Raw genomic sequence first — 18248 nt, 5'->3', positions numbered from 1 at the left:
TTACATAATGGAACAGTGACTATACCCATCTTCAACAGTCACATACCAGTGAGGCCACACATCACATCTCTGACTCAAATTCGGAGTATGAGTATCAGCATCCTTTCTCTCTTCCTTTTCTTTCTCCTCTTTCTTTTCTTCCTTTGGGGGGCCAAAACTCACAATGGTTGCTGATTTTCTGAATCTTCTAACATTCTTTACTATCCTTAATGGATCAGCCTCACCAACCACTGTCACTGTGTTTTTGTCTGGGTCTAGGACAATGGAAGTGATTCCTTCAACACTTGCAATTAACTTCATCACCTTTTGCCTGCACCTTGAACGGCCAAGTTCTACTGACACCACAGTTATCTGCAACACACAAGTACCTCATATAAGTTAGTCAGTACTTTCCTTATCAAAAAGTAGATAAATCTTACACCAAAATGAACAAAACAGCTGAAAGTACTTCAGCCTCTGAGTGTAAGTATAGGATTCTAGAAGAAGTGAGGTAAACATTTATTATTACATAACAAAAAAAAAGCATATACTACTTTTGGTACATTTTCTCCTACTTGAGGTTGAAATATAAATTTCTAGTATGTGTCTTGACTCCAGTCTTTATAGAATGAGAGGAAAATTAAACTTCTTTAGCAGTTTACGCGCTCATTATATGACATTATCTACATCTAATCACAAAATTTCTATTAAATAACTATGAATGGAATTTTTTTATAATTTCTTTAATCATTTTTTTCTTTTATAATGTTCTCTAATTCTTGGACCAGAATAACTATGAAGAATTAGTATAAAGACTTTCTACTTCTTATTTGCATCAAAGAATTGAGTAATTTCTTCTTTATATATATATATATATATATATATATATATATATATATATATATATATATATGAGAGTTTTCTCTTCTTTTTTTATTATTATAATCTCCCCTTACCCTGATAAACTCAGTTTCCATTTAATTTTCAGTCGAGTTAACATCAACATCGTATTTAAAAGGAGAAAATATAAAAAAAAGAAAAATATCGTGATATCGATCTTTTCTGCTAATAAATTAATAATTAATATTTACTAATCAGAAAACTTTCAATTGAAGAGTTTCATCGCCATTTGAAACTATACCACATTAGTTATCATGCCAGGAGTGAAGTATGTGACGCCAGTGTCTAAGTCGGCACAATTTTCTTAAATTTTTTGCTTGCCCTTTAACAGAGAGTAATTAGTGACGATACACTAAGTTAATTTTTGAATTGTGAATCACAATTTGTATCAAATGGTAAGATTAAGTGAATCAATGTTATCCTTTGCGTCTAATTAAACTAACGGCATTAGCCGATAGAAAATGTAAAATTGACACCTGTCCTTGAGAGTTGTCGTAGGCCACATATCTGCGGACTACAGACTAGAAATAGTGATGAGAGAATTGATCATAATAACAAATAAGCATCCACAAACCAACGCATCATGCAGAATACTAACACTAAATAGGTTTTGCCCAAAAAAGATAATTTCATGAGATACCATATAAATACTAGAAGAACTAGGAAAAATAATTAAAAATGCAAGCACAAATACATAAACAGAGGAATCTGACAGCCCCAACATACTCATGATTTCACCTTCCAAATAGTATTACAACAACAATTTGGAAGTAAGAAAAGAACATTATTGAACCTATTAAATCTCAATATGCAGCATTAGATGCCTTCAAGCCTGTCTCTTCATTTCTTCATTGATCTATTTTGATCATTTGTCTGTAGCAGTTCACAATCTTCTTATCTAATTCATAGTAGTCTTCCCCTTTACTCAAGCGCTTTAAATCAAGGTCGATAAAATACACCTGATAGAAATCAAATTACAAACAAACTAAGATATTCAGTGCGTAACCATTACAACTGTGACTCGTTTTTTAAGATAAAGATAAAAATAATAACATCTTTAAGAATTGCAACCTACGACATAAGTCATAAATTATGTTTGATTGTTTCTTTTAAAAGTCACTTTTCTTTTTTGAGAAATACTACAGTGGGGATGCTCTTCAAAGCTGCTGTGACCGAAAAAGTATGAAATACCAAAAACCATTTTGTCTTCTCCTAAATTCTGACTTTGTCCTTTCCTAATTTAACCTTGCACCCATTAAAATTTATAACATCTGTTTTTAGTAACTTTAAATACTTGGAGCAGTTGTACGATGACCATTTTGTGCTTGGAAAGCTAGCTAAAAGGAAATAAAAGCTAGTAGTTAGAAATTAAAAAACTAACTTATTAAAATGAGAAGTATTCCATAAAATTATAATTGTTATAATAGTTGAAAAGTGTAAAATAAAAAATAATAATAATACCATGATTTATTTAAAAAATGTAACCAGGAAAATAAATAAATATATCGAGAATAAAAGTGAGAAAATATAAAAAATTAAAAGCTAGTGTTTTAAAAAGGGTTACTTGAAGTAACATTTTAAAAAACACTTAAAACTATTAAAAAGACTTATTTATTGAACAACCAAATAAATTTTTTAGCCGATAAAAAAAGTTAGAAGTTAATTGAAATATTTTGTTGAACATAATTTAAATAATTTTTGTTTCCCAATTGATTTACCTAAAGAGAAAATAAGTTATGCACTAATAAGGTAAATAATTTTAGATTATCATCTAATCATAAATTATCATCTATAATAAGTTTGTTAACTTTTATATTAATTATCGTAAAAGTCAAACTAATAGTAACATGTAATAAATTGATAGTATAAAATTATTTTACATTATTATTATCATCATCACTTAACTATTATCTAAATTTTATAAAATTTATTTTTTCTTTTAGTTTGTATAAATACCGCAGGTTTCTCGTTTGATCTATAATTTAAAGGGACTAATTGGAAAACACGTGATATTTAGAAGTATCAAATGAGATTTTTTTTAAAAAAAAACTTGGTAAAAAAATATTTATAAAGAACTTATTCAAAGATAAAAAAAAGAAGAAATTAAATTAGATGCTAAAACATTAAAAAAATTAAGAAATAAAAATCTAATTAATGTTGCGTATGAAGTATAAGGTCCGTTTCACTGTATACCCTGATAAGGCCCAAAATGTCATAGCATTGGACTGATGAACATCCTTGTTTAGTATTCCATATGCTCATTCTCTATGCTTGTTCGTTTCATACACACTATGTAGTGGCCTTTGCTTTACACAGGCAGGATAAGAAGAAAACAAAAATATTAAGAGTTATCAGTGTTTGAGTGTTTGGAACTTGAAAGTGCAGTGCACTAAAAATTACAAAAGAGAGAGAGAGAGAGAGAGAAGTATAGTGCAATAATAAAAAAGTAAAGCAAAGTGTGTGAACTGGCAGAACATACAATCAACACATCGACATCAAAATAGAGGCTGATTTTTATAATAATATTATTGACGAGTTGCATAATAATATCCTTGAGCGAGAAATTATTATGTGATGCAGACCATGACATTATTTTTATAAATTGAAAAATATAGTTATATATATCACTTGGAGAGTGACCAAAATCTCACAATTGTATACTATATAATAATTTCTTTCCTCAAATTTATAAAAAGTTAATTCACAAAAGACACAAGTATGTATACTGTTTAACTCATTAAGATTGGTAGTGGCGAAGAATTTGGAATTTGAATAGTGTACACGAGGTCTAAAGTTTGATGATAATTGAGGCAGTTGTTAAATAAAGAAAGAAAGAAAAAAGTAGATAGTTATATTTCGTTTAGTGTTATTTTACTAGAGTCTAGTTTCACACTAGACTTGAATGTTTAATTTACTCTTGCATTAAGCCATCAACCTTCAACCATCGAACGGATCCTCTTCCAAGACCCACATGCTGATGAATTAAAGCTATTTACATCTAGTTAGTATGAGAAACGAGTTTATCATGTGAACAAATACTCGTATATACATGAATGTAAGTTGGAATAATAGGGAATTGATGATTCCCCTAAAGAAAGTTTCAACCACTGCTTTATAGAATAAACATTGATACATGCACAAAAATCCTAAATCAACTTCATCATGAAGGTAACCATCCAAAAGTTGGAATAATGCATGTCAATCACTGTTTTACATATGAATATGAACATGTGCCAAAAATCCTAAGTCCTCGAATAATAATTATATCAAGTTGACTTTAATTTGTATATTATTGCTTTCGTGACTATTGCATTGCATGTCTTTTGGGAATGACCATTCTTTTGAATTTTGAGTCTAGGGATGGAGAAGGCTATTTTTCCCTGTTGCAACTTTGCTGCTTCTGGTTTGCGTTTCCTTAAGGAAGAAGAGAGAGAGAGAGAGAGAGAGAATATGACGTTTTCCTTTTCCTTTTCGTTTATAGTAGAGGAGAACCCTAATTTGTCAATTTTGAAAGGGCAACATGTAGTAGAGGTAGTGTAGGTAGGTAGGTAGCAGAAATTGGGGATTTTGAAAAAAAAATGGTAGGAAGTGTGAAATGAAACGTGTACGGATGGTGACCAATAGCTGGGTTTTAAAAATTAAATGGGTGGAAGAAAAGAGAAGCAAAAGGTGTTGGGTGAACCAAAAACTGGTGTTGATTATGGTGTTGATTATTTTATTGAAAAAAATTTGTGAAAACCCCACGTGTCCTATATTAACTAGTTGTTCTTTTATTATTGAATATAGATAGAATATAGATATAGATTTTACATACACATGCTCGTTTACAAATTCGATTGTTTTCATGATGTTGAAAACGTGAAACACATGCTCATTTGAAATTTGAATTAGTTTCTACTCTATTAATGAGCCACTTTGACAATGAAAAACAGGAGAGAGGAAGGTTTGATTTGATTGTTTTTTATTTTAATTTTTACTAGAAATACAATATGATGATGAAAATGTGTTTGGTTGAATTGTTGAAAATATTTTCTTTGAAAATATTTTTTCAAACGAATTAAAAGTCGAAAACAATAAAATCTCGTTTTCAGTTGAAATCAAGAACCTCATTTTGAGTAAAATAAAAATGCGATGAAAAGGAATATAATTTTAAGCAAATCTAAAAATACATTTTTTTTAAAATGCATTTTCAGTATTTTTATTTCTTCAAAAAAGAAAACAAAAAGTCAAACCAAATATGTTCTCAGAATTCTAATCTTTTTTAAAATGAAAATAATTTTCAAAAAATAAAAACATGAAATGAAAATACAAATCAAACACAACCTAAATCATTAGAAAACTCTATAAATTATTACAATCTCTTTTTAACTGATTCCTAAATTAAAGTAAGAAAATATAAGATTTAATTATCTCTTTAATTCCATAATTTTTAAATTTATTTATTTTATTTCTTATAATTAATAAGTAGATTATTTAGTCTTTTAAATTTACATTTTAATTTCTAAAAAATTTCTTATTGTTAAAAATTTTAACTAACGAAATTAAAAAAAAAATAGCAAAGACTTTCTTTTTCGGAATTAAAATATAAACTTCAAAGACTAAAAAAATTCACTTATTAAATTTCAGGTATAAAAAATTCACTTATTAACTATAGGAACTAAAATAAATAAGTTTAGAAAGACTAAATGAGTAATTAAAAATAAATAAATTAAAAACTACCCAAGTTGTTCAGAAATATTAGAAATCAAATAGTTCCTCAAATACTAAAAAAATGCTTTAAATAATTAAATTAGTCCTTCAACTTTACTAAAATATTTTTCTATCTTGTGTAACTTTTCATAGGTTAATTAAATATTCACTCTCAACCAATTTTAACTAACAAATTTCTTCTAACGTCCAACAGTGATTCCTTTTTAAATAAAATCAAGTTTTATTATTTTAACCATTATACTATTAATTTTCATACATTTTTTATATTATACTATTTATTTTAACTATTATACTATTTCATTTATTATTTCAATTTTATATTTCAGGAAATTGACAGTGATAAATGTTATATTATTTTATTTTTCAATTATTTTTTAATAATTTTATATTAGCTAATTTATTTTAACTATTATGTCAATTAAAATAATAAAAATATAATGCCTATTTAAGTGTATGTTTTTTTTACTTTATTTTAAACATGATTAAAAATATTTAAATATATAACATAAGATTAATAGTAAAATGTTTAATATGGAAAAAATAATAATTAAAATAAAAGTATAATGGAAATAATTTATCTATAAATAAAAAATTACAAAAGTTTAAAATTAATTGAAAAAAATAAAATCATAACTCCTCAAAATATATTTTATCTATAAAATAAAATTAAAATTTATATAAAAATATCATAAAAATATATTCATTTTTATTATTTTCTATTTTTCAGTTACTTTAACATGTTATTTTACGAAACACTTAAGATCTTTAGCTTTTAATTTTTCAAGTTTCAATTAGTTTTTCGCATAGTTTTTCAAAGGACGACCTTTCTCTAAAAAAACAAAAATCACAAATTTTGTTTTGTTTACAACCGGCCCACCAAAGGATAAAACAATAAGCGACAAATTATGGATTGTTGGCAACCTACAATAATTAACACTTTCCATTCATTTTTTTCTTCTTCTGAAAAACACTTCCCATTCATAATCTTCGTACGAATGGTGAGAAAATATTTATGAAGGGTCACCCATTTTTTTCTGTTTTGTTCTTTATTTCTCTAATCGGAAAAGAAAAGTAAAATCAACCTCCTTTTTTAAAGTTAAACCATAATAATCAAGTACACTAATTTCATTAGCCGATACAAAATCTAAAGTTAAATAGGTGAGATAAAAAGAAAGATAATAAATAAGGAAGAGATATAATGGATTATGTGATAAAAGAAGGCAAGAAAATATAGAAAACAAATATATAAAAATAATGAATCAATTTATTCAAAGAGTATCTCTATTAGATTTTTAAGAGAATAAATAAGAAGGTTAAAAAGTAACATTTTTCAGAGTTATTCTTAAAATAACTTAATGTCTCTTATAACTATAAAACTGATGTAAGATTAAAAAAATGTGTTTGGAAAATATAGTATTTTTTTTTGCAAGAAAAGGGTAAGAAATGTGTAAATACAAAATTATGCTCTTGAAAAAAAGTATTTTGAATGTTATATTTCAGTAAGACGAAAATGATGAGTCATGATAAGTATGTTTAATTTAGCTCCACTCGATTCATTAATATTTAATTCAGCTTAAGTTCAATCAATGTCAATCCTTTTATAGCTGAAACTTGATTCAATTCAAGCTTATAAATAATTTGATTTAACTTGTTAGTTTAAATTACATGAATCAATACTCATAGCTTTTCCCCCTGCACCTCTTAAGGCACTTTCCCGGATTCAAGGAAGCATTCATCAACTTTTCATTTTCCCTTTTGGTTACGTCTTCAACTCCAACACAGTAGTTAACACACTCTTGTGTGTTACCATGCAAACAACAACTCGAAGGAAAGAAATGGAAACGTTGGAAGTACTTCACATGAACAAAGGCGCAGGCCAAACTAGCTATGCCATGAACTCTTCCGTTCAGGTTGCCTTTCAATTCATATAGTAATGTTTAATTTCTCAAGATATATAATATTAATTATTGTTGAATCATATATCAGTGTAGCTGAGTTCACTGATCAGTGTGCACGAGAGTTGTTGTAAACTAGTTTGCTTCTTACAAAAAAATAAACAGACAAAAAATTAATAAAATTCAGTTATCTGTTACGTGAATATGAGGGGAGGCCATTGTGCTAGTGTTAACTGGCTTTATTCATAATTAATCTTTGTCAAAAAATTTAACTGATTAATTAGGATTCTTGTCTTTCAGTTACATTTTTTTCACGCTGGAATCCAAAATCATATTTAAAGGAATAAAATCCAGTATGATCCGGACATTGTGTAATCTTTGAATATATAATAATTTCTCCGTATATACTTAAAGCTTTGTTAAAAGTTTGACATGTTTGGTGTGAATTTTGCAGAATACGATAATCTCTTGCGCGGAGCCAGCAAGAAAGAAAGCTCTTGTGCAAATTCTTTGCTCAAGTAATTGGCCTGAGAAGATGGGAATTGCGGACTTGGGTTGTTCCTCAGGACCAAATGCCTTAAGGGTCATTTCGGAGATATTGGATGGTGTGTATGCCACCACATGCCTCTTGAATCGCCCTGCGCCAGAGTTGGTGGTGTATTTGAATGACCTTTTCACCAATGACTTCAACAACATCTTTGGCTCATTGCCATCTTTCTACAGAAAACAGAAGCAAGAAAAGGGTAGTGGGTTTGGATCATATTTTGTTTCAGCAGTCCCTGGCTCTTTCTATGGTAGGCTTTTCCCTAGCAAAAGCCTCCACTTTGCGCACTCTTCTTCTAGCCTCCATTGGCTTTCTCGGGTATATATTATATGCACATATATATATACACATAATAGCCAAGCCCTTATCTCTCTCTAACATTGCACTTAACCCATTTATTGTTCTCCGGAAATGACTGATAATGCTATGATACACAAGAATTAAAATATGATACACAGATATTTATACTTTTTGAACACCTAACAAATACTCATAATTTTTCTTTATATTTCTTCATGTTAGATCATATTATTTATAATACTTAATATTTTTTTTCTTTTTCTCTCACTAGATGTTTAATGACATATTTGGTGTCCTTTGATAAATTTTCCAAAACTAATTAATTATTAATTAACTAATAAGACAAGCTAAAGGATAAAGAGAGATGGGCTCTTAATTTTTCTTTTTCATATTTTTTCCCGGAAGATTGTGAAGAGACATATACTAAGGAATTTATTCTTGAAAACAAGAATATAGTTGGCAGTACCAAAACAGATCGATAATGGAAATTAAGTTGAGCACTTTTTACAAGTGACTAGTGCTTAGAAAGAACATAATTGGAAATCTTTGACACATGCATGTATATATGTGAAACTAAGTAGAATTATTGTTGTGGTTGCAAGGTTCCTAGTGGGTTAGAGAATGGTAGTGGGAGAGCATTGAACAAGCGAAAGATCTACTTATCAAAGAGCAGTCCAAAGTGCGTGCTAGATGCTTATTCTCAGCAATTCAAAAACGATTTTTCAGTGTTTCTTGCTTCACGTTCCCAAGAAATGGTAGCGGGGGGACGCATGGTCTTGTCTCTTATGGGCAGAGAATCCATGGACCCAACCACTGACCATAGTTGCTATCAGTGGGAACTCTTAGCACGATCCCTCATGAGCATGGTTTCTGAGGTACGTACACGTAAATAAGGAAAATCTTTGTCATAAATCTCCACCACGTTTTTTTTCCCTTTCTCTATTTTTTTTTTTAGTTATAGTAAAAATAAACTTAAACAACCCCGTAGTAAATATGTGGTGCATTTAAGAAAAATGTACCAACTACTAATATATACAAATACATAGAGAATTGCATCAAGTATCTACAATGAAGTTGTTTATTATTAACTTGGTTTTTATTTTGAATAAGTTAGGCAATCTTTTTCATTTTTTCCTATTACACCATTTATCAAATTTATCATTTCTTTTTTATTTTTAGTTTTTCTCCATGTGTAATCTTTTCATTTCAGTCCACTTTTGAGATTGACATTTATCATCATTTTCATAAATAAATGCCAGTGGTCACCCTTTTCTTTTCACTTAAAATTTAGTACACTCATTTAATATAATTATCTTTTGGTAAGGAGGGTCAAGTAGCGCCCTCCTATGAAGACTATTTTTTTAAGATATAGTAGACTCATTTAATTTTACGAAGACTATACTATTTTAATTAGCATGTTTTAACTTTTTTTAAAAATATATATGATATATATTTGATAAAATGTTCATTCTAAAAAATGAGTACACATATGCTAACAAATTTTATCGGATTTTATAACACTTATTCACTTCTTAATTTTGATTTTCTTAGAATATATCTAAGGTATAATTAACTTACTAATACTCTAGCTTTCTAAGAAAAACCCAAGTACACGCACACATGCAAAAATTTAATTAGACAAATTATTACGGCTATTATATCTTTTAATTAAATTGATTTCTTTTTAAAAATTGAAAATTAAAAGTATATATTATACTTTTATCGCATACATATTTTTAAAATTTGTTGATGTTTCATCAATCATGTAATTTTATTTTAATATATAATGCATTTTTTAAATATGAGAAATGTTAGCTACAGAATGCCTGATTTATCTAAAAATATGTAAACATAGTTATTTAGATAATGTTACATGCTTTCTGTCAAAAAAATGTTACATGCTAATAATACACGTGGACTATAATCAGAGGCATGCAATCATGGGTATTGCGTAATGGGTAAGTAGGCATTTTTCTTTTTTTGACAAAAAGACTATGAATAGCATAAAAGAGTAAAAACACTAAGCAAAAGGCACAAGATGTGCTATAGCTAAGCATGACAAAGTTAGGTACACAAATATTTGGCGGATGAATTATTAAGACATAATGTTGGCTTTTCGTTGGAACTCGTGAATTATTAAGACATTGTTTTTACCAAAATATGAAATCTGGGCAGATCAGGATTGACAAGACGAATATGGGGTCTCAGACCTTTATGGGGTCTCAGACCTTACACGTTAGCTTGGATGGATGTCTTTGTTAAGATGAGATGAAGGGATCTGTAAAACAAAGAATTTGGATGCTTAAGTAAAAATATGAGTGAAAAAAAATTAAATAAGTATATGTGTATGAGAGCAAATATGTTTAAGCTTGAAGGGTGAGTGAGTGAGAGAGAAATGAAATGTGTAGAAGGTTCAATGAAACTTGTATTTATATTAGTTGAGTGTGACTGTCGATTCTTATTTGTAGGGACTGTTGTAGCATAATTTTTAGCTTGTAGATAATAGTCAGGAGCTTATAGATAATGTTAAAGATAAACATTTACTTATAGATAAAAGGTAAAAGATAATTGTATCTTATAAATAATGTGTGACTTTATAGATAATTAATTATCGATCAATAGATAAGATATTCAAATACATTTGAATATTAATAGGTTAGAAATAACCTGTTTGTTGGGGAGTTTGGCTACTGAGAGTTGAGTGTTTGCGTTCCTGTAACAGAGCTGACGTGAAGGGTTGACACATGTCTCAATGAGTCATATAAGATGTCATGTATATCTTGTGGATCCTAGATAGTACAGACATATAGATGGACACGTACTTCAACACCTTAAAAGATAGATAAGCATCACCATTGTAACTACGACCTCAGCTAATATCATTGACTTAATATCAAATCAAGGATCAATACTCTAGTGGACCACTAAAACATGTGATCTAAAATAGATCGTTAGATTTTACTTACTATTATGGGTTATTTTTTGTTTTTTTTTATAAAAAGACAATGACTTTATTATCCTTTATTAAAGAATTGAAAACTTAAATCAAGGTTGTCACCATTAATTTGTTAGAAAGGATAACACTTTGTCGCCAGATTCTGACCGTCTCACACGACAACGATCCCTCTTCCCCCCTCTCTCATCTCTTAAGTTCTCCAGCATTCCCTCAAAGCTTCTCGTATGTCCTCTTCTCTAAACTCTTAATGCTTCCCTCATCCACCTAGTCCACCCAATTTCCAAGTCTCTTTCCTTTTTTAAATAACCTTTCTTTCCTCTCTTACACACAACAATTTGTGCTCAGGTATGCTCCACAAAATGTCCTTTTAATGTTGGGTTACAAGTGTGAGCTGAAGTCCCACGTCGGGTAGAAGTGAAAAGGTTGAGTACCATATAAGTGAGGAGAAGACCCGTAAACCCGAGTCTTAAGGTTTTGGGTTAAAGTGTGGTGTCAGGTCTTAGTTAAAAATGAAAAAAAATACTATCAAAAAGGTATTATTAATATACTTCCACTTTTGATTAATTTTTTTTTAACTGGTGTCTTAAATATGCAAGTTGATAAGATTTTAACATAAAAGTAATTTTTAGATTAAAACAAAATCATCAAATTATTAAGGATCTTTAATTTTAAAATTGAAATTCTTATTTTAACTTTAATTTCAAAATAGTTAAACCAAATATTACATAACTAAAATAGATTTTCATAAAAAAAAAGAAGCTAAAACTAGAGTTGGTTAAATATATGTGAAAATAAGAGATGGAATTTATGAGAAAAATTCTTGTGCATGGTATATATGTAGGGTCTTTTAGAAGAGGAAAAGGTGGATTCTTTTGACGCTCCATACTATGCACCATGCTTGGAGGAAATGAAAATGGAGATTCAAAAGGAAGGGTCATTTATTGTGAATGAGCATGAAGCTTATGAAATTGATTGGGATGCTGGAATGGAATTGCAAAGTGATTCCCCAACAACAGGTACGCCATTAACGAGTGGAGAACGAGTTGCAAGGAGCATTAGGGCTGTGGTTGAATCCATGTTGGAATCTCATTTCGGGTGCCACATAATGGATGAGCTGTTTCGAAGGTACGCACAAATGGTAGAGGACCACTTATCAAAGACTAGGACCAAATACATTAATTTGGTCATTTCTCTCGTCAAGCAAGGTTGAAATACAACACAATAATACGTACGACGAAGAAGACAAATATTAATTTATTGTTATATTCCACTTGTACGATGATTGATTTCTGGCCTATGTTTTCTCCACGTCCATCTTAGTATGACTGGCTAGTACGGTCGGTGGTACCAAAAATTTCATTTATTTAACGATTTCTAACCACAACAAAAAAAGTATATGCCATCTAAAGAAACAAACAAACGAAATTCCTTAAAACTAAAGTAAATCTAATAATATATATAGTTGTGAGGAACAGAAATAAAGAGAAGAGAAAATAAAAAAAATATATTCTTAAAATAAAATATTTTTTTTCTTTGTACTTTCTCTTTAATTTAAATTATTTTCTCATCCCATTTACTTTTCTCTAAACCAGAGAGAAGGTAAGTGTGCAGGCATGATTGGATTTTAGTTTATCAAGAAGTCTCAAATTATGTATAAGTTGATAAAATTAAAATTTGCTCTTTAAAATTTGTATTTAAATCATAATTTAAGATTTCTAATTATAATTATTAAAATCAAATAGGATATTAATTTAATTGAAAACATGTTAGGTTACTAGCTACCAACAGGTCTAGTTTAGTTAGTTGAACTATGTGTTTAATTAGTTGTAAATTCTATTATACTTGAATTTGATTTCTATGGAAAAAAAAATTCAGTAGAAAAAAAAAACAGATGTTACTCAACTAGTCTAAGAGTGTGTTTAGATAATAATTACGTTAAACATAACTAGCTTTCATTCTAAAAGAACAAGGGATTTGCTGCTACTTTCTTGTCTTAAAAAGTAGAAAAACTCATTGAACTTGATTTCAACAAGAAACCAAGCACACTCTAAAAAAAATTTCATATATGAGATAGAAATATTAATTATAATCATCTAACTATTTGTCATAATTTTTTTTTTAGCATAACTTAGAATATAAGTCTTTTAAGTTACATAAAATTTACTTATTTTTCTTATAATTATATATTAGTCTTTTATTTAATACATTATTTAAGATTAAAAATATATAAAGCATTTATAATATGTTGATTTAATATTGACTAAAGTAATTAAAATGAGTCAATCCAACCTGTTGGATCTGATCCACCTTGACTCCCTTAATAGGTGGACCAACTCAATCTGACTCATTTCTAAATGAATATATAAAACAATAACTCGACCAGACTCATCACCGGTTGACGAGTCAAACGAATTAATCCACTTAATATAAAAAAACCTTTAAAAAACAAATTCAGCTTCTATCATACTTCAAATTTGAAAATTTATAAAAGAATATAATCTTAAGAACAAACATTATCAATTATAGTCAACTTCAAGTCTTATAAGTTTAATAAATAACAGTTTTACGAATTGAGTATTTGTTTTAGAACCTAAAAAGAGTTTTTTTTTTTTTTTTAGTTCCTAGAATTCATAGGCCAAACAGGTCACCGCAGGTTCAACTGAGTGGACAAGACAATAAGAAGGTTGAGTCTTTTTTTTTTTGTTTTTTGCTATTACTGAAAAATAGTTTTTTAACCCACTCCAAACATGGAATAACTTTTTAGGCTGTTTGATAAAAAAAAGAAAATAAAAGAGATTTGTTTCTTTTGCTTGGATGTAGAAAGTGAAAAGAAAGAAAAATAATATTTATAAAATAACATGAATATCCTAAATAAAAATAAAATGTAATATAAATAAGAGTAATTTTGTAATCTGTGTATAGAAAAGCTTATTGCTTTAATCTTGCCTCCCAAATTGGATGGGTTCTACGATCAGATGAAATTAGGGATTGAGATAGGTTAAAGTGTTCGACTGAGACTTATGACCTCTGCTACATCAGGTTCAAACCATACTAGACTTATTTTTTTAAAAAACATAAGGTAGACCCAGACTTTTATGCAATTTTTTATTGGTGTGTTGCATTAAAATAATTTGGATTGCTTGAGGCAATTTTTATGCAACATGACCCAATTGTGAAGTAGATTTTCCCTATTCACAGTGAGATTTTTTTTTTCTCTCTTTTACATCTTTTTTTCTTACTACCAACCATCACCTCTTTCCGCACCTTTTCCAACTACCATTTTCATCTTTTTCTCTTACCTTTTTATTAGCCTCTCTGATTACCTTCTTCTTTATTTATTATTGCCTATCACATTCTCCCTTTTCAATGGAGCTTGTTAGAGTCCTTATTACAACTGGACTGTTACCACTAGAAGTGGGTTAGATCATATTGTTTTGAGTTGTAAGTGATCAGCACGTGCATATTCCGAAGGAATTACAAAGGAAAAAAATTTGAAAAAAAAGCTCAAGGCTCCATCTAAGTTTCTTTGCAATAGGAGGAGATGACTCTTTTTTTTTTTCTGTCTTTGGTGTTTGTAATTCTAGGTTGCTAATCGTTAGTGTAGCTAGAGTTGAGTGTGTGCATGATGTTTTATTGTTCATATGTTGCATTGTTGTAACGTTCTTTTAAAATCGTGTAAATAAGCTCCATCCTCCAATAGTTAGTATTTCAACATGGGATTTTGTAAGAGCGTGTGTACTGATTAATGTTTATCCTAAAATAAACCGCTTTATTCCATGTTATCCTTCTAATTCAAAAATCATACATGACTTTACGAGCTGAATGAACATTCTGTCAGCTGTTAAATTTTCTCACATTCACACTGAATAGTTATACAAGACCAAATCCTTAATTCACAAGTAAATCAAGATGGCTATATATAATCCTTTTTTTCTTTCTTTTCTTTGTTAACCATCCTTCCCTGTGCATGCTAATAGTAATAGTTTAACTCCAAGAACGAGGGCATCATCCAATTCTTAATTACAAGATTAAAACACGTCTATAACGCTTTCTTTTTAGTTTTTTCTTTTCTTTTTGTAGTAACAAATGGTAAGCAAGCTCAACAAAGTTTCTTACTTTCTTATATATCCACATGCAAAACAACTTCTGTATTGGACATAGTGCGTGTTTGGATTTTCAGTTCAAACTTAGGTTTGAGCCAATCTCCATTTCCAAGAAGCACCAATTGTCTTGCTTTTACAGGCAGAGCAAACACACCTATAAACTATAGTATTAGCATGACCGTTTGTGTATCCAAGTGGAACTACTTGTATGTGTGGAATCAGTTCAGTATTATTTCGAAATTTTGTATTTCATGCACATTTGAAAAATATAAAACAGATCGATCCTAATGGCCAAAAATATATGAAGATATAATGTAATCTATGAAGCACCGGCACTAACACCAGACACGACACGGACACAGACACATAGACACCTGTAATGTTCAAAATATAAAACATAATACGGATGGATGTCGTGTCGGTGTCGGACACTGTCCGACACCGACGATGTCAGACACCGGACGCGACAAGGGGCTGGAGTGTCTATGCTTCATGTAACATCCGACTGAACAGAATCACCAAATCAATCACATTAGCACATTCAGGGGCTTGCTCAAAACAATATCCATAGCACAGGCTTAAAGCGTTTTATCATATTACATTACAGGAATTGAAATTAAGAAGAAGAAAAAAGACAATCATGTTTGAATCGAATAAATTATTTTTTCTTGCCTCCTTTGGAAACGCCCTTGCGTCTTGAGGGGATAACAATCTCTCCCTTGAGAACAGGAATCTCCATGATCTCTTTTAGCTCTCCGAACTTCTTGCGGAACTTCTCGACCTGGTCGTCGCTGACCATAGACGCCGACCGGCTTCCGAGGTAGAAAGGGTGGTTCCCCGACCACACGTCGACCACGTACTCCTTCTGGGTCCCACCTGTCGTCAGCACCAGCTCCCCGTTGCAGTACACCTTCGCTTCCTCGTGGAATTGCGGGTGTATCTCCTTCTTCCTGCACCACACACCGCACTGAACCACTCTCCGAACCTGCAGCGCCAACAAATCAAACAACAACAACAACAACGTTATTAATTCGACAATCAAACGTTGTGAATTCCAAATTCTAATAAATTCTGTTACATTTTTAGTGGGAGCTGCTGGAACTGGAAGGAAGGGTTTTCCTTGCACGAATGTGTTTTTGGTCACACACTGCGCCATTTTTACTTATCTATCTATCTATCGATTTGGGAAGAAGGATGAGATTATGAGGCCATATGTGGTCGTCACCAAATGGGCCCTTCTACTATTTCTATTCTGTTCGCCCCAACTAGCCCTTTAACCGATTATGGGCCAGACCCGAATCATTCATTCTTTTTTATATTTTATGTGAAGGCCAGCATATGACTCTTTTTTACTAAATATTGCATGGTACGAAGTTGTTTTTGCTCAAAGTATTAATAAATCTTTATCGAGACCTTGAGAGCAAACAAGTTGTAGGTATTTTCTTTCCTACACAATTTATTTCATATCTAAGGACCAACCAGGATTCACACCTTTGACTCTAAGAGGACTCATATTGTATCAAGATATATATGAGTTTAAACAATTAATTATGTGAATAAGATTTGTTCATTATTTATTATTATTCAAATTTTTTGAACAATTCATGGTACATTTAAAGCTAATGAAACATCAGAGAAAGAAAGGAATAGTGTACGGCATTTGACTAATTCATGGTTCACGTGACAAAGAATCATCATAGACATTACAGGTGATATTTTCAGGAATGTTAAGAGGAATTAATAATGCGACTTAGAGTGAGTGTATATGTCTAAATCAGATTACGTCGTGAAATGCACCTCATTTTTGGCTTCCTGAATGACCAATTCAGAAGGTAAAAAAAAAATATTCTGGGAACGATGCAGGAAGTAGTACCTTGGAGGTGTAGGAAGCAGCAGCCACTAATTTACTATGATCTGAAAATACTTGGGAATGGACCTGTGTTCAACCCAAGTCGCAAATCAGGCCCACGACTCTTGGAAGTGGTTTTTAAAACAATTCATCAATTCTACTATTCAACAATTTTATTATATATTTTTACATTTTCACCAATTTTTTCCCCCAACATGAGAAAACTCTCATATCATATTCCTCTTGGAAAGTTATTAACATGTACTATAAAGTATGCCATTAAGCATGTGAGCATAAAGAGAATATTTCTTTCCAATATAAAAAAAGAGAATATTTCTTCTTTACAAAAGTAATGTAACTAAGCACGTGCATAAAAAAACAATTTACATAACTTTCCTTCATTCCATAGGTTATACACGTTGAGACTTCAATCATATTCTTAATTTAAAATTGAAGAGTTATCTATACATGTTCGTAACACTTATTATTTGAAGACTTACTCATAACAGATAACAAGGGTACCAATTTGCATTCCAACGAATTTCCCGGGGAAATGTATATACAGTGAAAGACCAAAATATATATAAGTGAAAGACCGAACACACATCCTAACTTCATGAAATTAAGACCGTACAACGAATGACAATGAAGGAACCAAGACAAATAATAAACAAAATTCTAAAAGAACCTAAGAACACGTCAAAAATGGGTGCAAGAGTTTTGCGGACACTCGTTCCAAGTAATAAGAAGAATGTGCTGATTAATGTGCTCAGTAATGATAGTAATAGAAAAACTTGCCAAGTTTTTCGTTGGTAATAACAATTCATTTGCCAATAGATCTCAACCCCCAACATTCTCGCTAACATTGAATCTCGTATGCACTCTCTCATTGCACCATCTCACTCACCACATATCTTTATATATATACATTCACCTCATTAGTTTTTTATTCAAGCTACTTGCAAATCTGAAACTTGGTGTCCGTTGATCTCAACACATTTCCAATCTTAAG

General features: G+C 30.2%; 3 protein-coding genes across 3 annotated transcripts; 1 reads left to right on the top strand and 2 right to left on the bottom strand.

Moving 5' to 3' along the window:
- LOC114391768 (heavy metal-associated isoprenylated plant protein 2-like) lies at positions 1 to 956 on the bottom strand. The gene is made up of 2 exons (XM_028352718.1): positions 936 to 956; positions 1 to 351 (listed from the first exon to the last, which is right to left on the bottom strand). Exons 1-2 carry the CDS (start codon positions 954 to 956, stop codon positions 1 to 3), a joined length of 372 nt encoding a protein of 123 aa, XP_028208519.1.
- Positions 957 to 7286: 6330 nt separating this feature from the next.
- LOC114392162 (jasmonate O-methyltransferase-like) lies at positions 7287 to 12583 on the top strand. Its single transcript, XM_028353204.1, has 4 exons — positions 7287 to 7499; positions 7939 to 8346; positions 8931 to 9203; positions 12126 to 12583. The coding sequence occupies exons 1-4, from the start codon at positions 7398 to 7400 to the stop codon at positions 12492 to 12494; spliced, it is 1152 nt and encodes a 383-aa protein (XP_028209005.1). The 5' UTR covers positions 7287 to 7397; the 3' UTR covers positions 12495 to 12583.
- Positions 12584 to 15893: 3310 nt separating this feature from the next.
- LOC114392301 (50S ribosomal protein L31, chloroplastic-like) lies at positions 15894 to 16612 on the bottom strand. Its single transcript, XM_028353378.1, has 2 exons — positions 16466 to 16612; positions 15894 to 16372 (listed from the first exon to the last, which is right to left on the bottom strand). Exons 1-2 carry the CDS (start codon positions 16541 to 16543, stop codon positions 16046 to 16048), a joined length of 405 nt encoding a protein of 134 aa, XP_028209179.1. The 5' UTR covers positions 16544 to 16612; the 3' UTR covers positions 15894 to 16045.
- Between the last annotated feature and the right edge of the window lie 1636 nt (positions 16613 to 18248).

Source organism: Glycine soja, chromosome 17 (genome assembly GCF_004193775.1).
Source record: "Glycine soja cultivar W05 chromosome 17, ASM419377v2, whole genome shotgun sequence".
Classification (NCBI taxonomy): Eukaryota; Viridiplantae; Streptophyta; class Magnoliopsida; order Fabales; family Fabaceae; genus Glycine; species Glycine soja.
The sequence above is the reverse complement of the archived record's forward strand: the minus strand, read 5'-3'. Positions and strand labels throughout refer to the sequence as shown.